Raw genomic sequence first — 23,867 nt, 5'->3', positions numbered from 1 at the left:
GGCTCCTTTGATTTGAATGGTCAGGCTATTTTGAGTATGTGTTTTAATTAAACTGAATGGTAGAGTCCTGTTCTCATTCTCAAGGACCTGATTTAAATCCTGGAAATTATAGTCAGGATCGAGTGATTGTTTTTCTGTCAATCTTAAAACTCTTTGTGTCAGTTTTATGGCTTGACTTCCTCTCCTGTCCAAGAGATGGTTTCCTGTTGTCTCCATGTCTAGACATCAGAAAATCGTGTGATTTGTTGATTATGCAATTTAGATGTTGAGCATTTTAACTGATTGTCTTGCCTAGTTTCATGTTTTTGGTTATTCTCGTTTGTTTAGTGATTTATTTTTATGTAAAAGCAGTGCCAGCATCGAGCTCAAAGAGTTTATGTAGTTTATTACAAAGTCACGTCAAAATGATTTCTTGTTCTATTCTGATGCTTATGTGTCTTTCATTTGTGACTAGGTATATTAGAATAAAATATGATCAAACTTTCTTAACTAAAACATACAATACAAAGTGTACATGGCAGATAAAGGGAGCAATAGAAGCAATAATAATTAATACATTAAAACTGAAAAGTTTATGCCACAATTTTTCTTATACATTTAGAAGTAAACAAGAAAAAGATACAAGAAACTTTGTTTCATGAGACTGAAACTTAGGTGATCCATTAGAAATATGTAAGACGATTTGTAAAAAGATACTTTTATATTATACTTTTGTTACATTCAAGTTAGTTTAAAGGATTTGTTCACTTCAGAATTAAAATTTCCTGATAATTTAATCAATTTGCCCCAAGGTCATCCAAGATGTTTATGTCTTTCTTTCTTCAGTCGAAAATAAATTAAGGTTTTTGAGGAAAACATTCCAGGATTTTTCTCCATATAGTGGGCTTCAATGGCTAGCAATGGGTTGAAGGTCAAAATTACAGTTTCAATGCAACTTCAAGGGGCTCTACATGATCCCAGACAAGGAATAAGGGTCTTACCTAGCGAAACAATGTCATTTTCTAAAAAAAAAAAAAAAAATTTATATATTTTTGAACCACAAATGCTTGTCTTGCACTAGCTCTGCGATGTACCACACATTACGTAATCACGGAACGGTCAAGAGGGACGTAGGCGGAAAAACTCCATACACCGCGGTAGGGCAAAAAACTCCATTTCATTTTCTCCTCCAACTTCTAAATCATCTGACATTGTTGTTTTACCTTATTTTATGTAAAAGACATTTGACTTGGTCTTTGCACATTCGCTTTGTAAAAACGTATTCGTTACTTCTGCCTACATCACGCGTGACATTTCCGATGTTATTACATAATGTGAGGCGCATCGTAGAGCTATATATAATTTTTTTTTTTTTTTTTTTTTTTAGAAAATGATCGATTGTTTCACTAGACAAGAATCTTATTCCTCGCCTGGGATTGTGTAGAGCCTCCTGAAGTTGCACTGAAACTGTAATTTGGACCTTTAACCTGTTGGTCCCCACTGAAGTCCACTATATGGAGAAAAATCCTGGCATGTTTTCCTCAAAAACCTTAATTTCTTTTTGACTGAAGAAAGAAAGACATAAATGTTTTGGATGACATGGGGGTGAGTAAATTATCAGGAAAATTTAATTCTGAAGTGAACTAATCCTTTAATTAGTAAATCATTTTTAAAATAGTGGCTGCATGTCTGTGGTGGTTAAAGCCTTGGATTAATTGCCGATTATCAAAATAAATAAGTTTTCTTAAATTGCCAGCTGTGGAGGCAAAGCACTTTTGTAATTTGTTACAAAAATTAGGCCATGTCTAAACGGAATGCCTTTGTTAAAAAAATTTGTCAAGTTTAGTGATTTTCAGAGTAATTTGTAGAATAATTCAGCCTAAAACTGAACTACAAAAATAGCTTTTTTTTGTGCAGTCTGTTTTCCCGCCTGCTTCACCTGTTGCTTTAAGCCTCTAAGACCAAGACAGACACGCTCGTCCTCGGACTGGCCATGTGTACACGTGCATGAACTATGTGTGTGTTCTTACAGTGCTAGTTTCAGGTGACAATGGAATGGGCCAGGCCAAACACAGCTTGTGCCCCTGGCTCCTATATTTAAAAGTGTTCTGCACTGTTGAAGTCAGGGGACAGTTGAAGTCATTTTCACTACATTAATATGAAAAATATGAATTAATATGAAAATAAAACATCAGTGCCTTTTGAGTTTTGCTTTCGTCATACAGAAAATCCACTGTTTATTGCCAACATGCTTCAATTGGTTTGGTTTGTGGTTTTAAACAACCTAGACATTATGACATTTTGGCTTTAGTGAAAGGAATGCACCAGTGTTTTATTCAACCATGGGAAGAATTAACATGGTTTTTCATCTGAATCATCCATCATTTGCTGTTAGATTTTAATAAGACACTATACCATTTGTCAATTTCACACTTTATCAGTAACTGTAGCTTTTCTTTTTAAGCTTAAACCAATGGTCAGATATTTTTGTAGGCTATAATGGGTGCCAAATTAATTGACTGTTGTCCTGGTTCTCACATAACAGATCATTTAAACTGAAGTCAAGATGTCTGTTTTTTTTATCAATATTTCATGTATATTTAATGGAGATGCACTGATACTTAATTTCTCCACTGGTACCAATAGCCGATTATTCAAAGTGAAATCTGCAGACAATACCGACAGTTTGGGGGTTCTGCCTTTTATACCTTTACTTTTAATATTGAACATCAAACTGATTCCTTAGCATTTTCTTTACACATTTTCCTGCCCTCTTTTGATTGACAGGATATATCGGCCCTGACTATCGGCTGTTTTTAAACTACCGATTATTGGCCGATATATATTGATGCATCTCTAGTATTTAATATTTATTTATTTAGTTCTATTTGTTTTTGGAAAGTAGCCATTTATTAAGTGGAGTGATCTACATTCAGCCTGTAGTCAGTCATTGACGGAAAATAAATCCATTCAGGTCGATAGAAGACCCCTCTTATGAAAGCTTGTTTCCGCCGCAGAAAAAAAAAAGATAATTGACTCTTTTTTTATTGAATTTCTGCCTTTTTTCCCTTACAATTTTTTTTAGAATTGCAAGATATAAACTCGCAATTGTGAGTTATGTCAGAATTGCAAGTTCCTTTTTATTGCCATTGCGAGTTTATATCTAGCAATTCTGACTTTTCCTCACAATTGCGAGTTTACATCTTGCAATTATGACTTTTTTTTCTCACAATTGCGAGTTTATATTTTGCAATTATGACTTTTTCCTCACAGTTGCGAGTTTATATCTTGCAATTCTGACTTTTTTCCTCACAATTGCGAGTTTATATCTTGCAATTATGACTTTTTTCCTCACAATTGCAGTTTATATCTAGCAATTATGACTTTTTTTTCTCACAATTGCGAGTTTATATTTTGCAATTATGACTTTTTCCTCACAGTTGCGAGTTTATATCTTGCAATTATGACTTTTTTCCTCACAATTGCGAGTTTATATCTTGCAATTATGACTTTTTTCCTCACAGTTGTGTAGGGAAAACACCCTAGGAAGTAAAATTAGCTCAAATGAAATATTTATAGGGAATTATAAAGAGTTGTTTAGATTACGACCGAGCAACTGATTCGTCCAGCGTTCATTTGCTCGAGCCGTAATAAGCTCTTGTAACGGATATAAATATCCAACAATCGTGAAAACACTGATTAGAGCACGGTAACTTGATCACAGTTTAAGACATTAAATCATAAAGCACATAATACAAGACACCTTCCTTTTAAAATCTACAAGAGATTTTATTTATTCTAACACAAACTAATCTAACACAAAGGCACGCACACACACACACACATTCATACGCGTTGCAGTAAGAAGGAAATGAGAGAGAAAGAGTTTTGAAAGAGAGAGAGAGAGAGAGAGAGAGAGAGAGAGAGTGATCTAATTAACCGAATTCCTATCAATGCATTTCAAGGACCAGAACGAACCATGAATCATTCATTTATGCACCAGTTCAGTTTTGGTCTGGAGGTACTTGCTTGCGTTGACTTAAAGGTGAATTTCCCTCGTCGTGCAGAGAGGGGTTTCCCAAGTCGATGATTGGTCCAGATCAGGTCCGTGTGGAACAATGAAGGAAGTCTCTTTGTCGCTGGAGTTGAAGCGGCAAAAGTCGTTGGTTGAGCTTTGCGGCGAAACGTAGGACACAAGACTTTCAGCGGTAAAGGAAAATTAAGTAAAGAAAAGTGAGTGAAGGTTGGATGGCTTGAATGAGCGGCTGGTCTGTTCTTCTTGTTACTCCATTGTTCTTGGTACTCTGGTCATGGTTTCTCTTACCAGAACTAACCAACTCCAGTTCGTTTACTAACCAACTTCTCTCCAATCACTATCTTGCAATATGATCATTTAAACTTAGTTGTTTGTCACACCTCTGAGGAGTCTTGGCCAATCAGACATTGTCCTGTTTCAAGAGGGCCTTCCTCTGCCCCCAATAAAACATAAGTGTCACATCCCGGTCTGTCTCTGCTTTAGCAGAGTGCCATTTTAACATAATTGCTATTAAATGGAATACAATACATTTTAAACAGATTTCATTCAAGTCAGAATATAGGAAAGGGAGAAAGAATCAAATTAAGTCCAAATAAGGCATACTTCCAGTCATTCAGTCAAGAGTTAATGCATTTACACGAATTATGAGTGTTCTAAAGCCTAACTGTTTACAGGTAGTACTTGTGGACACATAATGCAAAATGTATGTAGTTAAAAGATGTTTGATAAGTCCGTTAAAATTGTTGGAACAATTTTGAAGCAGATTTATTTGTTCAACAGTCTCTTTGGCTCTCCTGTGAAGTAAGGAAACAAAAGGGTCTGGATTGTCTCTCTGTCTTCTTGGGTGACCCTTTGGTATGTCGCTTCTGCTATCAGGAAGCATGTGTCGTAAAAGTAATCAGCCTGGCTTTATCTGCAGACGGTCCGGAGCCGGAACCTCAATTCTGAATTAGAATTATGTTTTGAAAGAATCATCTAAATGATTCATTTGTCTGGTTCGTCCACAGTTCTTACATATCCCCCTTGGTTCGGCGATGTGTTGAGATGAAGACATCGGCGGACACTGTAGAAAAATGGACACGAAGCAGACACACACAAAGCAACAACAAAACAACACCTCCATGATTGACCACTATACTGGTGCAGGGCATTAGATTATCTGAGTACTGATGGATTAAGTTCAATTTTGGGAGTGTTATTCTACATTGTGTGATTAAATTGTTAGTTTCCATCTCTTCTAACTTGTTCTAGGTTGTTTGGTGACATCATTTGTGGTAAAAATGATGTGACCCATCATGGAGCTCTCTCGGGCTCACATTCGAATTTTCAAATGGCTTTCAGACCTTAGGCGTGGTGCGTCAATCCTAATGTCATGACCTTGACCCTTATGGGGCAGACAGGTATTTTACCTTATAAAGAAGAAGGGAAAGAGAGGAGGAGGAAAACAAAACAAAATAAAACACTTAAGTGTTTCCTGGTATGGCTCACACTACTGCGTGCATCTAAGATGTCATGTACCAGCTTAATGAAAGGTGTTCTACTTGTTGGGCAGATGGTTGCATGTTTCTTATGGTGAATGTAGCTAAGTCGATGTTGAGCTAGGTTCTGACACTAATATCTGTCTGTAGGAAGAGCATGTTGGTGAGTATGTTAATGTAGTGTAGTGTAAAATGTAATGTAGTGCAGTGTAGGTATGGTCAGATCTGGTTCAGTCTGTCTTGCTCCCCCCTTTTCTTGAAGGGCTTAGATGAAGATTGGCTCTTTGCATCTTGGACTTGGGATGAGAGATCATCCCTAATTTGATGGGAGTCAGTCCAGTGAGGCAGGAAGTTCTTTGGCAGAAGGTAGGAGGAAGTTTGACATGGCTGTGTTGAGCTGTGGTGCAAAACTTTGTCTCCTACGTTGCATTCCTTTTGTAATGCCTTCTGGTTGTGACAGACTGTCTGACCTTCTGTGCTTACTGTTGTTACTGTTGCACAAGCATGGTTCTTGAGATGGGAACTCGTTGGGTTTATTGGTGGGTGATGAGTGACCAGAACTGTGTTCTCTGGTACTATTGAGTTTCCAGCGGTGTTTGGCTGCAAGAAACCGCTTCGTTCTGTGCTGTTGTAGAACAGGTGGCAGTCATCTCCATTTGGAAGGTGGATCAGGTGATCACTGACCTTCCGTTCCGTCTCTAGTCATAACGAGGGTGACTGATCCTTGTGATCGTCGCTGTTTATGTTGTTTGCAAAGAACGCTGTAATTTGCCTCATCAGTTGTTCCATGTCTTCTGAGGTGGAACTGTCTTGTTCTTGGGCGTTCTTGTTCTCAGTGCTGTGTTTAACTGAGTGATGCAGAGGTGGGTTCCGCCGTCGCTTACCCACAGTGGATGCATTTGAATGTGTTGGTTGGTGGACTTTGGCTGTCCAGTTTGGATCCCAGATGTTTCTTTCTGGTGGGTTTCTTGAGAAGTGTGGCTGGTCCCATGGCATTTTCCAGCTGTCGGTGTGGAAGCTGTCAGTGGCATGGGGGTCACGTTCTCCGTGTCCTTTATGACAGGCTGTGGCATTGTCATGCCACTGGCTGTCTTGCAGTGCACGGCTTGAGTCTTGGCTGCCGGAGTTTGAAATTGTGGCTGTTTTCAAACCTTTCTTTGAGTTCATCTTCTGTTTGATGTAGGCCTTGTGTGTCAAGTCACGTAGCTGTTGGATTGACATTGTGCTTGGGCAGGCCATGACGCCAAGATGGTGACTTAGTCCAGGGTGCAGGTTTCTCAGGAAGAGGGTTTTGAAGTTCACATCCTCTTCAAGTTCAGGTTCGTGATGTGCACCTAAGTAGGCTTGTCGGAAACGGTTGTAGTAAGCTTGGGGAGTCTCTTGTCGACCTTGTTTGGTTTCCAAGGCGACTAACAGTCCATGTTCAGACTCTGGGCCTGTAAATTCTTTGATCAGTGACTCACGTAATAGCTGGTAGTTGTGCTTAACGTGAACAGGTTGTCGATCTAAGAAGCTTCGTACCTCTGGGCTGGATGTGGACCTGAGGAGATACAACCTGTCTCTGTCAGTCACATTGGGTCTCACCTCTAGGTAGAAGTCAATATCTCGGAGGTAAGTCTGGATGTTGTGGTTCTCCATGGAGTTCGGGTTGAACTGTGTGATGTTCTTAGCCATCTTGTTAAGGTCTTTAAGGGTCATCTCGTGTGCAACTTTGGGGTCTGCATGGATGAGCTCTCTTTGGTTGACAGGGAAGAATTCTGTAGTGAAGGCCGGTGATGTTGTGGGTTGTGGCCACTCACTTCTTCCGTTGCATGGCAGTTCTTGGATGGGGGACTCTGTTGTGCTCAGCTGTGGTGATGCTGAGGGAGGCCCCTCCCTTCTTAACTCTGGTTTCTGGGTGTGAACATGTTTAAGTTCATTTCTAACCATGTAGAGCTTGCCGTTGGCATCGTCTAATTGTTGGTTTAGATGGTCCATTTCAGTGCTGTACCATTTCAAATGGTCTTCCAGAGCATTGATTTTAAAGTTCTTATCTTTAATGTCAGAATTGGCATTTTCTAGTTGGTTTACCAGGTGACATTGGACAGTCTTTAATTCTTGCTTGTCACGTTCCGCAACTGCAAGGGCTTCTTGGAGCTTGTCAACTTGTTCCTTTGTTTCTTGCTCCACAAGTTTGTCTTGAGCTTTCACCTTGTGCTGGTCTGCGCAGCGTTGGATGTGCATCAGCTCTCTCAGGAACTCAGTGGTCTGACGTTTGAAGTCGTCTTGGACTTTCACTTCCAGCTTGTCTATGCGGCTCTGGGCACGTGTCAGCTCCTCCTGTAGGTGGGTGATGTGCTTGTCGCTTAGTTTCAGCTGGGCTGTGAAGGCAATGCTTAGAGAATTGGTTATCTTGCCTAGTTCAGTGTGGTCTTGGTTCTGGCTTGAATCATGCATCGGGAATCTTCTCAGAATTATGATTATTATTAAAAATAATAACAGTTCAATTGTCTTTGGCATGAGGCAGTTTGTAATGCCGCTGAGCCAGGCGTCCACATCTTGGGCAGTGGGGTTTTCCGTCTGCGACATGTTGGCACGCTGGGGAGAAGAGACTGACACAGATCTGTGTGGGGTGCAAGCCTATATGTGGTGGAACAGCTAAGTGTCGTTCAGTGAATGTACACCAATCGTGAAGTGTGATGGCTACGTGTTGGTCTCAGAGTGTAGACAGGTAGGCTAGTGATGAGAAGGCTTTGTCACTCAACTGAGTAAGAGAGAGAAAGAGAAAAAGTTAAAACAAATTTCAATAGATGAAATATTTTCTATAAATATTTTCTATTAATGAAAAACTGTTTTCAACTCGTGATGTGAGGACTTTGTCACTCAACTGAGAAAGGGAAAAGAGAGAAAATGTTAAAACAAATTGTAAGTTTTTTTTTTTTTTTTAATTTAGAGAAATATTTATTTCAAATAAATATTTTCTATTAATGAACAACTGTTTCTAAAACTAAAAAGAAAATATATATATTATTGTTTATGTTCGCAAGGACAATAAGACAATAATAATGCTGATACCTCTTTTCTTAGTTTGACAGGATTGACACCACACACCTTCAGTTGAACTGCTTACCAGGGATGCTGTGAAGGCAACGGTTGCTCACAGAGACACTGCTTTCACACAATGATGTTAACTAGCTTAGCTTCGAGGCTAAAGGCTTTAGCATGAACTTCAATGTAAACAACTGCAGAGGTTAGCTTAGCAACACCGTGCGGTTTGTTTACAATGACGTTCTTCCGGAAGCGTTGGTTAAGACTTCCGTGCCACGACTGTAACTATGGCGACCAAACAAAATGATAGTGGCGAACATGTGAATTACATCAAATACATGTAACTGTACAAATGAAAGACGCATGCACGTACAATCAAGCGTTACGTGAAATGTCGGCGCATTTCAACTCTATAAATAAGAGACACCACTCGTAGATGTTTTACGACGTGGGGCTTAAACTTTAAGTGATAGCTTTCTGCTGTAATAGATGGAAAAATCGCGACCTCGGCGGGTCTCTTTGCGTGCAAAATATAACAGGTTCAAAAGCTTCACTTGATCAGTTTCAAATCACTTAAATTGCGCTCGGGAGCTCAAACAAGCAAGCATGTAGCGTTTAGCAAAAGGGAGAATATAGCAGATTGAGTACAGTGGAACACGCACTATAACCAGTTTAGCTATAAATATAAAACAAGCAAGCGTATAGCGTTACTGTTTTACAAAGGGGAAAATATAGCAGATTTAGTACAGTGGAACACGCACTGACACTTTAGCTATAAATATATAGTTTTAGAAACAGATCGAGGAACACGCTCGATCTTGCCGTTCTGTGAGGAGAGTATTCGTCCTACACAGAGGTAACGTATTTTAACTATTGCAGTTTAGTTTCAATTCAGCTCTCTGATACACAATAACGTTATTATAGCTATTTGAATGACGCTGGAACACGCAGACATCAGGATAGCTATAAACAAGGCATTCTAGAATTTAAGGAACACGCTTAATTCTTACCTTATAGTATGTGTTATATAGATCTAAATTTACTGCAGACTGGAGTTTAGAGACAAGACAGCAGACTGGGGTTACAGCTCTCACTCATTCAAGCACTCGTTCAAACGGACCGCGCCGTGCGCGCTGCATACGTCACTAAACACTGAGGGGTTTAATAATTTGCGTTGATAAAAAGAAAAATGACTTGATATGTGCTCCAAATTTAGATTAAACTGCCCGCATTCTCCACCATTACTGTAGGGAAAACACCCTAGGAAGTAAAATTAGCTCAAATGAAATATTTATAGGGAATTATAAAGAGTTGTTTAGATTACGACCGAGCAACTGATTCGTCCAGCGTTCATTTGCTCGAGCCGTAATAAGCTCTTGTAACGGATATAAATATCCAACAATCGTGAAAACACTGATTAGAGCACGGTAACTTGATCACAGTTTAAGACATTAAATCATAAAGCACATAATACAAGACACCTTCCTTTTAAAATCTACAAGAGATTTTATTTATTCTAACACAAACTAATCTAACACAAAGGCACGCACACACACACACACACACACATTCATACGCGTTGCAGTAAGAAGGAAATGAGAGAGAAAGAGTTTTGAAAGAGAGAGAGAGAGAGAGAGAGAGAGAGAGTGATCTAATTAACCGAATTCCTATCAATGCATTTCAAGGACCAGAACGAACCATGAATCATTCATTTATGCACCAGTTCAGTTTTGGTCTGGAGGTACTTGCTTGCGTTGACTTAAAGGTGAATTTCCCTCGTCGTGCAGAGAGGGGTTTCCCAAGTCGATGATTGGTCCAGATCAGGTCCGTGTGGAACAATGAAGGAAGTCTCTTTGTCGCTGGAGTTGAAGCGGCAAAAGTCGTTGGTTGAGCTTTGCGGCGAAACGTAGGACACAAGACTTTCAGCGGTAAAGGAAAATTAAGTAAAGAAAAGTGAGTGAAGGTTGGATGGCTTGAATGAGCGGCTGGTCTGTTCTTCTTGTTACTCCATTGTTCTTGGTACTCTGGTCATGGTTTCTCTTACCAGAACTAACCAACTCCAGTTCGTTTACTAACCAACTTCTCTCCAATCACTATCTTGCAATATGATCATTCAAACTTAGTTGTTTGTCACACCTCTGAGGAGTCTTGGCCAATCAGACATTGTCCTGTTTCAAGAGGGCCTTCCTCTGCCCCCAATAAAACATAAGTGTCACATTCCGGTCTGTCTCTGCTTTAGCAGAGTGCCATTTTAACATAATTGCTATTAAATGGAATACAATACATTTTAAACAGATTTCATTCAAGTCAGAATATAGGAAAGGGAGAAAGAATCAAATTAAGTCCAAATAAGGCATACTTCCAGTCATTCAGTCAAGAGTTAATGCATTTACACGAATTATGAGTGTTCTAAAGCCTAACTGTTTACAGGTAGTACTTGTGGACACATAATGCAAAATGTATGTAGTTAAAAGATGTTTGATAAGTCCGTTAAAATTGTTGGAACAATTTTGAAGCAGATTTATTTGTTCAACAGTCTCTTTAGCTCTCCTGTGAAGTAAGGAAACAAAAGGGTCTGGATTGTCTCTCTGTCTTCTTGGGTGACCCTTTGGTATGTCGCTTCTGCTATCAGGAAGCATGTGTCGTAAAAGTAATCAGCCTGGCTTTATCTGCAGACGGTCCGGAGCCGGAACCTCAATTCTGAATTAGAATTATGTTTTGAAAGAATCATCTAAATGATTCATTTGTCTGGTTCGTCCACAGTTCTTACAGTTGCGAGTTTATATCTTGCAATTCTGACTTTTTTCCTCACAATTGCGAGTTTACATCTTGCAATTATGACTTTTTTTTCTCACAATTGCGAGTTTATATTTTGCAATTATGACTTTCCTCACAGTTGCGAGTTTATATCTTGCAATTCTGACTTTTTTCCTCACAATTGCGAGTTTATATCTTGCAATTATGACTTTTTTCCTCACAATTGCGAGTTTACATCTTGCAATTCTGACTTTTTTTTCTCACAATTGCGAGTTTATATTTTGCAATTATGACTTTTTCCTCAGTTACGAGTTTATATCTTGCAATTCTGACTTTTTTCCTCACAATTGCGAGTTTATATCTTGCAATTATGACTTTTTTCCTCACAATTGCGAGTTTATATCTAGCAATTATGACTTTTTTTCCTCACAATTGCGAGTTTATATTTTGCAATTATGACTTTTTCCTCACAGTTGCGAGTTTATATCTTGCAATTCTGACTTTTTTCCTCACAATTGCGAGTTTATATCTTGCACTTATGACTTTTTTCCTCACAATTGCGAGTTTATATCTTGCAATTATGACTTATTTCCTCACAATTGCGAGTTTATATCTTGCAATTATGACTTTTTTCCTCACAATTGCGAGTTTACATCTTGCAATTCTGACTTTTTTCCTCAAAATTGCGAGTTTACATCTTGCAATTCTGACTTTTTTCCTCACAATTGCGAGTTTACATCTTGCAATTCTGACTTTTTTCCTCACAATTGCGAGTTTATATTTTGCAATTATGACTTTTTTCCTCAAAATTGCGAGTTTATATCTTGCAATTATGACTTTTTTTCCTCACAATTGCGAGTTTATATCTTGCAATTCTGACTTTTTTCCTCACAATTGCGAGTTTATATCTAGCAATTATGACTTTTTTTCCTCACAATTGCGAGTTTATATCTTGCAATTATGACTTTTTCCTCACAGTTGCGAGTTTATATCTTGCAATTATGACTTTTTTCCTCACAATTGCGAGTTTATATCTTGCAATTATGACTTTTTTCCTCACAATTGCGAGTTTATATCTAGCAATTATGACTTTTTTCCTCACAATTGCGGGTTTATATCTTAAAAATCTAACTTTTCTAAGAATTGAGACTCACAATTGCAAAGTCCAATTCAGAGGGGAAAAAACTGACTTTATTTCTCAGAATTTTGAGTTTATATCTCGCAATTGTGACTTTATAACTTGCAATTGCGAGTTTATATCACACAATCTGAGAAAAAAGGTCAGAACTGTTTTTTTTTTTTTCTCAAATCTGAGAAAAAAATCTAAATTTTGAGGGGAAAAAAAAGTCAGAATTGTAAGATAAAAAGTCACAATTAACTTTTTTATTTTTATTCAGTGGCAGAAACAAGCTTCCATACCCTCTGCCTCCTGTTGGGGTTCTGATCACCCTATTGTGATTTATTTTATAATAGTCATTTAAGTATCCCTTATTTAAGTTTTTGTGGGACAAATGATAAAATACTTATTTTATAATAAGTTATAACAGCTCCTTCCCTTACATCCACTGAGCTGATTTGCTAGGGTGGCGTAACTCTTATTGTGATGCCCCATCTTAAAGATGAGAGAGCTCATAACATGGTGTTATGACCTCTCTAAGGTCAGACAGCGAATCACAAATCATTCTTCACTCCCAAAACCTCAAATATGTCAGCCAGCTAGATAACTTAACCATGTTGACATATTTAAAGTTTTGCAGGACATAAATACTACGATCAACTAACAAATGACAATGCGTCAACAGTAGTTATAGTTGAACCCTGCGGTTACCCGTTTGTCAGATATTTAGCTTAACATCACTGTAATGCTTAACTCAGGTTGATGAAATGCAAAATAGTACCAAAGTGTGGTGCCAAAATCAACTCACTGACCTACTTTTATGTACTTTTGTCAGTTTCTTGCACAACGTTGACGTAAATAAATTGAGTTTGGACATGTTCCTCGTGCGGCTCTATGGTCACAGCGTAAAGTACAATGAATAATTAGCTGACCTTATGTTGACGTGATAATTTTTATCCATGATAACAGGTAGTGCTCGCATTGACTGTTTTTTCTAGTCATTTAGATGGATTATCTAGTACCGAGGTACTTTTGCAATATGAGGGTGTGTGTTTGCTTTTAATGCTTTTAAAGTGTATAATTACATTTACAATGCATTTGTTTTGAAAAAGAAGCTGGTAAGGCTAAGAAATGTTACGTGATATTTTCTTATTGAGGTTGAATACTTTGGAATATGATTGTTCCATTCCTACGCATATACTTATATGTATGTATATATATGGTATGCATTTGAATGGTCCTGGAATATCCTCACATCAGTATGAATAGTGAGTCAGTGAAATGGCCTTTCTCTTGCGCAAATGACGTCACACAGTCATTACGAGCGCTAGCATCTAAATGCAGGTCAGTGGAGTCCCAATAAAATCATGAGCCAGTGAAAGACGGAGCTCTTTACTGTTGGGTGTGGCCTTCCTATCAGCCTCATAAAACCAAATAATCCCTCCGCAGATCTTCACTCCAGCACATAGGATTAAAAATCAGGTTGTTGCTGATCTGTTAACGACTATTTAGGTCACTGGGCTTGTAGAGGACTGTTAAATATAGGAGCCAGGGCAACAAGCTGTGTTTGGCCTGGCCAGTTCCATTGTCGCCTAAATCTGATGGCACTGTAAGAACACACACGCAGTCCATGCACGTGTACACATGGCCGAGGAGGAGCGTGTCTGTTGGTCTTAGAGGCTTAAAGCAACAGGTGAAGCAGGCGGGAAAACAGACTGCGCTGTGAAAGCCTATTCATGAATAAGTTGCTCTGCTTGCAGGGTGTTTGTGAATGGATTATGGCAGTCAATGGCAATAACAGATGGCAAATACAGCTTCATTCTGTCTCTTGGTGGCAGGTAGAACTGCAGTTTTATAAAAATAAAAAAAATTGAAATACAATGATTAACTGCAATATGATGATTGATGAACCTTATGTCAATATGATCCTCATGTGAAGACTTTTTATTTATTGATTTATTTTTTTGCATTCACATTTTAGCTTTACTTCATAGTTGTTATTATTTCAATAATCATTTTTCATTTTCAGTGTTTTTATTATTGATAATAGTGATAATTAGAATAATAATTACAATTTATTATCTCAATACCTTGAGTTTGGTAGAAAACTAAAGAGTTTGTTTGTGGTTTTTAATATGCTTTCCATTCTTGTGATCACCCCATCTTCTTGATTTGTATAGTGATGTGGGGAAAATGTTCGGAAGCGCACAAATAAGAAAATAAAGAGAAGCTGGAGCACTTTGCATTCACAATGCATTTCATAAGGGAACCATATTGTGAACCAAGCCACCTGCTAGAGTTTGTGTGAAGTACTTAGGCTACCCTTTAACTTTGAATATATTTGTTTAAATTGCACGCTTCTGCATTATAAAGGGGTGGTTGATTATGATTTCACTTTAACTTCAGTGTGTAATGTTGCTGTTTGCGCATAAACAACATCTGCAAAGTTACAACCCTCAAAGTTCAATGCAAAGGGAGATATTTTCTTTTAAAGAACTCTGTTTAAAGGATTAGTTCACTTTCAAATAAAAATTAGCCCAAGCTTTACTCACCCTCAACCCATCCTAAGTGTATATGAATTTCTTCTTTCTGATGAACACAATCAGAGATGTAATAATAAATATCCTGACGCATCCAAGCTTTATAATGGCAGTGAACAGGGGTCATGAGTATGAGCTGAAGAAAGTGTCTCCATCCACATCCATTCATCATAAATGTCTTCTCCACATGGTTTTGGGGGGTTAATAAAGGCCTTCTGAAGCGAAGTGATGCGTTTGTGTAAAAAAAATAAATTTAAAAAAAATCCATATTTAACAAGTTATGAAGTAAAATATCTAGCTTCCATATTTAAGTTACGAAAAGTGTAAACTGGCGTTTTGAATAGGGAAGGCGTAGGACGTAGCGTAAGATTTTTTGAACTGCAGGAGTTTTACACTTTCTTGGTACGTTGAATACTGCCCCGAGAACACGCAACGAAGGGGACGAGGCCATGTTGGGCTGCTTTAGAGAAGAGGAAGAGTTGTTGTAGAAGAGTGTTGTTGCCATCATTTTACACCAGACTGCTTCAAAAACGAGGGTCCATTCAATGCTGGATTTGCACAAAAGATTAACATGACGGCACATGCTAGTTGATAAGTTGAATCAACTCCACAGAAACTACATAAATTTATCTACTAACCGTTCAGATGCTTTCTAGAAGTTGTAACTTCTTCCTGAGTGTCTCCATCAGTGTACAACTCCAGTTTGAACAATGTGTCATTTTGGCTGCGTGAGATTCTCCAGTTTTGTTGTTTTTGAGCAACCGAAGCATGAGCTGTTAAAGCTCCGCCCTCTTCTAGAAAGCTACCAAGAACAGCAGCTCATTTGCATTTAAAGGGACACACATCAAAAAAGGCATGTTTTTGCTCACACCCAAATAGGGGCAAATTAATAGAAACCAAAACTGAAATGGTATTGAATTAATTTTTTTTCCCCCTATCAGATTCCTTTGCTTTCATTTAAAACAGTAACTAAATGCAGCTTGGTGATTTTTTTTTTTTAGAAGTTAAAGCTGTTTGAACTCAGTGGATGTATGGTCTTAGTGTTTGACTGGTGATTTGTCCTCAGTTGTGGAAACTGGTTATTAGGTAAATAGACATAAGTAAGTACACTGACATAAAGGTTTCTGGTTTTAAAGCCGTGTTTGTACAGGAAGCCAAAGACCATATATTAATTGCCTCATTGTCTAAATGGGCTGATAGATGAGCATAAAGGAAAGAGTAATGCAAGTTCTTGTGGTATTGAAGTAGGTTTGTCTGTAATATTGTGGTATTAAGTAGTTCTCTCTGAACTTCCTCTGTTTCTAAGAACCAGTTGTAAACTGGGTTTCTGGGTTTAAAGATTACATTTTTAAAACATTTTTTTCCTTGTGACGACTTTCACAAGATAAAAAAAAAGCCCAGTGTATTATTTAAGTCACGACACAGACACAAAGTATCATTCTGAATTCACATAAAAATCCTTTGACTATTTGTGCACCAATTACAGATGGTCTGATTCTTTAGATGTCTGTTATGAAATCTGCTCCACAGTGCCCTGGTTCCAATATGTAGCACGTAGTTTAACATTGAGGTCCTGCCTACTTCAAATTGTGTTTTTTGGCACGTTTCTTTTTGTCACTTTACTAAAATAAATCCCTCCCGTTAATGGCAGGAGATGCATTAGAGGAAGAACCCCAGGGCCTCTCTGTCTCTCTGTCTGGTTTGATGACCCCCACCTCAGCCACTGGCATGGCTTCAGGCATGGAGCTGCCCAGGAAACGGAAAGGCAGCATGGACATCCCGTAAGTACATTTTTAAATATTTTTTATTTGTCTCTAGTAGAGGCTGGTGGTTTGGCAATATTTGGCTGCTGGTTTGGCAATATTGTTATTTTTGCAATAAAATAAAATTAAAGATGAAAGGTTTTATATATTAACAATGTAAGTAACAGTGTGGTAATGCCTACTTTAAATAATCTAATTATGTAATTGCTTAAATTTTGTTTTGAATAATTAAAAAAAAAAAAGTATTCAAAAAATTAAGTTAAAATTAATTACTCCAACAATTACATTTTTATTTACACTATTATTCAGAAGTTAATACTTTATAAGAAATGAATACTTTTATCCAGCAAGGAGCAGGGATTCATTAAATTGATCAAAAGTGACAGTAAAAGCATTTATATGTTACAAAAGATTTCTATTCCAATTAAATACTGATCTTTTGAACTTTCTATTCATCAAGAATTCCTGGAAAAAGTGTATAATGGTTTTCACAAAAATATTAAGCAAAGAGTGCAACAGATTCCAGCTATAATAATAACAAGAATATTTTTTCTTGAGCATCAAATCAGCATATTAGAATGATTTCTGAAGGATCATGTGACAATGAAGACTGGAGTTAATGGCTGCTGAGCATTTATTTTTGCCATCACAAGAATAAATTACATTATAAATTATTCATTAAGTTATTTTAAGTTGTAATGATAATATTTCACAATATTACTGTTTTACTGTATGAAATAAATGCCTTGGTGAGTATAAGAGACTTCTTTCTTTGAATTTTTTTCCTGTTTATTTCTATTTCTTTAATGCTATTTATCTCATTTGTATATTTTCTTTGTTCATTTAGAAAGCAGAAAAAATGTTTTTTCATAAGTTAAAGAGTATGGCAACAGTGCAAAAGCATCCTCATATTGTGTAACTTTAAAACATGAATACAAATAAGTAGTTCTGTTTATTAATTCTGATTGGACACATACTTGCATATCAGTTTAATTCTATTAATTCGGTGAGTTGTGAAGTTGTACTATAGCTGCAAACAACAGATCTTTTGTGCTTATTTTGTGTTTATATATTTACTTCTCTCTGTCTCTTTTTGCATTATTCTGTTCATTTATGTATTCTTATATAAATAACGTGAAACAGTCATTCCCACATAAATTGGGGGATTATATGCCATATAATATATCGATTATATGCCGTACTGCCCAGTCCTAGTGTCCTAGAAAGAGTATCTGTGTTGGTGTGAGAGTATAATACATTTGTTGTTATATATTGGGATTTTACAGCTGATTCGTATGAGTAATATCCTCTTGTTTGTCCTGTCAGCCCCCGTTCTGCTTTTCTGAATGAGTCAAGATATGTTGGAAAGGGAAGTGCGTGGTCTGTGTATAATGTCCTCTTAGAATTACTGCAGAATTTCATGAGTCACTTAAATCATCTCACCGCTTTGTTTCCAGAGAAGCAAAATCTGCATCAAATCTAGACGAGGATATGGAGGACGATCAGGGAAGGTATTATGCCCATTATCAATACTCAGTATGGCTCAAAATTGATCCATAGTTTTATTCCTTATTTTTAACATCTGTTTATCTTTAATTATTTTGTTTTTATAGATCAGAAGGAGATGACCAGCACTTAAAAATTAAGTGCATCAGGTACTTATTGTCTCTAAATTTTATGGGATTTATTTATTTATTTATTCATTCATTCATTCTCCTTTCTATTTGCAATTTCATTGAAACTTGAACACTAAAGTAGTTTCTTGTTTAGTGACATTATATTTCAGCTAAGTTGAGTACCATGGTACTTATGACATAATGTCATCATGTAGGGAACCTCACAGTCAGATCGAGAAACGACGGCGAGATAAGATGAATAACTTGATTGACGAGTTGGCAGCGATGATTCCCACCTGTAACCCCATGTCCCGCAAGCTTGACAAACTCACTGTGTTACGAATGGCTGTCCAGCACCTCAAATCACTCAAAGGTACGCTTGTCAAATGTCTTCACAATTAGCTTTTTGTGTGGCCTAGCATGCACAAAGACTAATATTGAGCTTGAAAATGTATTTCAAAACAAACTTTGTTATACAGTGATGAATGTTCTTGATTGTATGTTGTGTAACGGAGAGCCTGTTTTTCAGGAGCGACCAACTCCTTTGCAGAAGCCAATTACAAACCTGCATTCCTCCCAGATGATGAGCTCAAGCACCTTGTCCTAAGGGTAGGTCATACAATTTAGAGAGCTATGTTTTAAAGCTATATGTAATATAGGAGAAGAAATATCACAGCAAATTATTGATGATGTGGGTGGAAGAGGAAATAGCTTTTGTTTAAACAGGGCATTTTGACTGTTTGCTATTGCGAAATTACAACATTAACCCTAAATGATATCTCCCTCTCTCTTGTCCAGGCTGCGGATGGATTTCTCTTTGTGGTTGGCTGTGATCGTGGAAAAATCGTCTTCGTCTCAGAATCTGTTTCAAAAATCCTGAACTACAGTCGGGTAGGAGAATTTGACTATAAAAAGGACCAAATATTTGCCAAATATTTTCAGTCGAATGTAGCTAAAGGCTGCTCAAAAAAAATCACTAAACTGTCTGCAGTTTACATCAGATTTCTTTCCTAATCCATGCTCACATACTGTAATTTTCATATAATATATAGCTGATAAAGCTTTTCTTATTTACATATTTTCTGTCAGACAATGGAACAAGTATGATTTAACAGTCCAAAAAGTCGCTAGATTTGTCTCTCTTCTATTTTTTTGAAAAGTTGCTACAGAGATCTGAAAATTCACTAATTTAGTCTTATTCTGTTTGTTCATCTCAGATATGTTGCCAGCTTAATTATTAAATAATATTATATACACTACCACTCAAAAGTTTTGGATCAGTAAGATTTTGAATGTTTTTAAAAGAAGTTTCATCTTCTCACCAATGGTACATTTACTTAATTAAAAATACAGTAAAAAAAAGTAATATTGTGAAATATTATTACAATTTAAAATGAATTTTTTCAAAGATTTTCTATTTGAAAATATTTTAAAATGTAATTTATTCCTGTGATGGCAAAGCTGAATTTTCAGCATCATTACTCCAGTCATCAGTGTCACATGATCCTTCAGAAATCATTCCAATATGTCAATTTGCTGCTCAAGAAACATTTATTGTTTACAATTGTACGAAATATTTGTGTACAATATTTTTTTTCAGGATTATTTGATGAATAGAAAGTTCAAAAGAACAGTGTTAATCTGAAATATAATCTTTTGTAACATTATAAATGTCTTTACTGCCACTTTTGATTGATTTAATGCATCCTTGCTGAATAAAAGTATTCATTTCTTTAATTTCTTTTCAAAAAAATAAAAATACAAATTCTTACTGACCCCAAACTTTTAAACGGTAGTGTATTATATTCATCAAGGAATCCTGAAAAAAAAAAAAGTACACAACTGTTTTCAACATTGATAATAATAACAAATATTTCTTGAGGAACTAATCATCATATTAGAATGATTTCTGAAGGATCATGTGACACTTTGCCAACACGAGAATAAATTACTTTGTCAAATATATTCAAATAGAAAACAGTTATTTTAAATTGTAATAATTTTTCACAATATTACTGTTTTTACTGTATTTTTAACTAAATAAATTAAGCCTTGGTGAGCAGACAAAACTTCTTTTAAAAACATTAAAAATCTTACCTATCCCAAACTTTTGAGCAGTAGTTTATATAAAAAATATATATATGATTTTTGTTTTAAAGGTTTTATGAGATCACAAGAAACACAAATCAGTTTAGCATGTCCAAACATTTGACTGATACTGTTTTTTTTTTTTGGTTTGGTTTTTTTGTGTGTGTGTCTGTGTGTGTCTGTGTGTGTCTGTGTGTGTGTGTGTGTGTGTGTGTGTGTGTGTGTGTGTGTGTGTGTGTGTGTGTGTGTGTGTGTGTGTGTGTGTGTGTGTGTGTGTGTGTGTGTGTGTGTGTGTGTGTGTGTGTGTGTTTTAATGCATTTGTTTACCCAGTGATAAATGATTAAGCTGATGATGATGTTAGCAGAAAATATTAGTCAGATCATGGCTCATTTGAATATATTTCTCCACAGACGGAGTTAATTGGACAGAGCCTGTTTGACTATGTTCATCCAAAGGACATCGGAAAAGTGAAGGAACAGCTTTCTGCCTCTGAACTCTACCCACGGGAGCGCCTCATAGATGCCAAAAGTAAACATATTAATGTTGTTCTCCGTGTCAAGTTTGTGTGTATGCTTCTTAAATGTTTTTCTCAAGTGCTTCTGCAGTTTTATGCCTTTCCATGCACATTGTGTTCAATCTGATTAATAAACAAAGTAAAAAGTACTATTCAAAAGTTGTTTTATTCAAAGATTGATTTTTTTTTTCTTAATTTTATCATAAATGCAGTAAAAAAGTAATACTGTGAAATTAAATATTAATTAATAAAATATTAATTAAATACTAATTTAATATCTAAATATTATTACAATTTAAAATAGCTATTTTCATTTTAACGTTTTAAAATGTAATTTATTCCTGTGATGAAAAGCTGAATTTTCAGCATCACTACTCCGGTCTTCAGTGTCACATGATCCTTATATTCTGATATGCTCAAGAAACATTTCTTATTATCAGTGTTGAAAACAATTGCTGCTTAATATTTTTGTGGAAACTAATCTGTAATGCATTTCATGACTATTTGATGAATAGAAAATTCAAAAACAATTTTTGAAATAGAAGTCTTTTATAATTTGAAATGTCTTTACTTTCACATTTGATCACTTTAATGCATAAATAAAAGCATTGGTTTCTTTAAAAAAAATCATACTGACCCCAAACTTTTGAATGGTAGTGTAATGGTAGTGTTTCAAACCTGTATTCTGGCAAAAAAAGCACAATAAAAGCACAAGTCTTCCGAAGCCATAAGATTGCTTTTTATAGGGAAAATAGGATTGCTTTTTATAAGGATTTGGAATAACATGAGGGTGAGTAAATGATAACAGAACATGCATTTTTGGGGGAAGCATTCTTTTAACCAATCCAACTCTCTCTGATCTCTGTGTGTGTAGCGGGGTTGCAGGTGCAGGCTGAGCTCCCACTCGGATCGGCTCGCCTTTGCTCTGGAGCCCGGCGCTCATTCTTCTGCCGAATGAAGTACAACAAAGTTACCATCAAAGAGGAAAAGGACTTCCAGGCGGGTGCCTCAAAAAAGAAAGGTCAGTAGAATTACAGTTCGGAAGAGCTCATCTTGTTTTTACAATCAAGTTGTTAAAGGTAGTTTTCTAATTCCAGTGATGGCATTAAATGAATCAGAAGCACCTTGTGTTCATGAAACCAAATCAAAACCCATTACTGAAGTCTGTTATGATTGCTCTGTAAAAAAATAATTCAAAATTATGAAAAAAGTGAGCAGAAAACATCTTCATGTCTCTGTTCTTGCTGAGAACCAAACATCCAACTGGTCATTTTGTGACGTGTTGATGACGTGGCCTGCATTTTTACTCCATTACACGCGTCATCTTTTCTTCTTTCTTCTCGCCACATGCAGTAGTGTGAGCACAGCTTGTGGGATTTTATTCTGACAGCTGTATCCCTACAAACTTGGATAGTTGGATAGTGACTTCACTTTGGAAAGTGTTGTGCAGTGCTGTCTGGACTTGGATAGCATTGATGTTTCTGTTCTTGGTGAGCATAGTCTTTTCCAAACTGGCCCGAGCAGTTAGTTGACTAGTCATTCAGACAAACCTGTAAAGCCATGTGTTTATTCTTTTTATGCATTGAACATGCATTATAAACTAATGTTTCAAAATTACAGCTTGTTCAACATGTTAAGCAAAAGCTTTTGGCACAGTACTGAAAAAAAAGTGTCATATTTCTCACCGCACGTTTTTAGATTAAATCAAGCAAATCGAAAAGGGAAGGAAACGTGCACCTTTTGTATCCCTCTTTAACAACATATGGTGGAACATTTGGCTCGCAGCTCACGTGTAAATTGACTCTGTGTTGATTGGCTGCCCCTTTAGAGTCTCAGCGGTACTGCACTGTGCATTGCACGGGCTACATGCGCATCTGGCCCACGCGCCAGCTGGGCACGGAGGGGGAGGCTGAGGTGGACAAAGAGAGCTCCCACTTCAGCTGCCTGGTAGCAGTGGGCCGTGTGCACCCCCACACCCTCCCGCAGGCCAACGGAGAGATCAAGGTCAAGCCCACTGAATTTGTCACCCGCTACGCCATGGATGGCAAATTCACCTTCGTGGATCAACGGTTAGTTTACTCCTTTTTTAGGACTACTAATTGTTTAATAATTACTAGTCATAGTTATTTACACAAAAATATTCCCACAGTATGTAATTACCCTCATTCATTCAGTAGTAAGTTGACACATAATTCTCACTAGAGGGCGGCATGTGTTTTCTTTTCAAATCTTGTATTAGTTAAAGGCAGACAATTGTATTTAATTATTTGCTATTCATTTAATATGTAACGTTGGAGAGTAACTATGCTGTAAACATTTTTTTTTTTTTTTTAAATTGTAAAAAAAATATTGGAGTATGATTTACAAGAAAATACTATTTCAGTCTTTCTACTTTAAAAGCAGTTTATGAGTGAAAGTTAGACTAAATCATGCACCATGTTTCTTGATAGATTTAGTACTTAAAGGATTAGTCCACTTTTAAATGAACTTTTCCTGATAATTTACTCACCCCCATGTCATCCAAGATGTCCATGTCTTTCTTTCTTCAGTCGAAAAGAAATTAATTTTTTATTTTTCAGGATTTTTCTCCTTATAGTAGACTTCAATGGGCACCAAACAGTTGAAGGTCATAATTAGTTTCACTGCAGCTTCAAATTGTTCAACATGATCCCAGATGAGAGATAAGGGTCTTATCTAGTGAAACCATCGCTCATTTTCTGAAAAAAATTGAAAATTTATATAAGTTTTAACCAGAAATGCTCATCTTGAACTAGCTCTCCTCTTCTTCTCTATTAGAATTCCAGCAGTGTAGATGCTGCTAAGCATAATACTGCCCTCCACAGGTCAAAGTTTGAACTAATTTTTACATGCAATATGCTAGTTCAATAGTATATAACAATTAGTTCAAACTTTGACCTGTGGAGGGCAGTATTACGCTTAGCAGCATCTAC

General features: G+C 36.7%; 1 protein-coding gene across 3 annotated transcripts in view; it reads left to right on the top strand.

The window, feature by feature from the left end:
• The window catches only part of bmal2 (basic helix-loop-helix ARNT like 2), a 32,198-nt gene that overhangs the window by 3,608 nt on the left and 4,723 nt on the right, over positions 1–23,867 (top strand). For 2 of the 3 annotated variants that reach the window (XM_067390203.1, XM_067390205.1), the window contains exons 2-10: positions 16,586–16,715; positions 18,155–18,208; positions 18,311–18,352; positions 18,529–18,686; positions 18,843–18,922; positions 19,112–19,204; positions 20,813–20,930; positions 21,791–21,937; positions 22,745–22,985. In XM_067390203.1, the coding sequence (XP_067246304.1) occupies positions 16,586–16,715; positions 18,155–18,208; positions 18,311–18,352; positions 18,529–18,686; positions 18,843–18,922; positions 19,112–19,204; positions 20,813–20,930; positions 21,791–21,937; positions 22,745–22,985 (1,063 nt within the window). Of the gene's footprint in view, positions 1–1,366; positions 1,585–16,585; positions 16,716–18,154; positions 18,209–18,310; positions 18,353–18,528; positions 18,687–18,842; positions 18,923–19,111; positions 19,205–20,812; positions 20,931–21,790; positions 21,938–22,744; positions 22,986–23,867 lie in introns of all 3 variants that reach the window. The other variant, XM_067390204.1, reaches the window with a different exon arrangement.

The sequence above is a fragment of the Chanodichthys erythropterus genome, chromosome 7, assembly GCF_024489055.1.
Source record: "Chanodichthys erythropterus isolate Z2021 chromosome 7, ASM2448905v1, whole genome shotgun sequence".
Lineage (NCBI taxonomy): Eukaryota > Metazoa > Chordata > Actinopteri > Cypriniformes > Xenocyprididae > Chanodichthys > Chanodichthys erythropterus.
The sequence above is the reverse complement of the archived record's forward strand: the minus strand, read 5'-3'. Positions and strand labels throughout refer to the sequence as shown.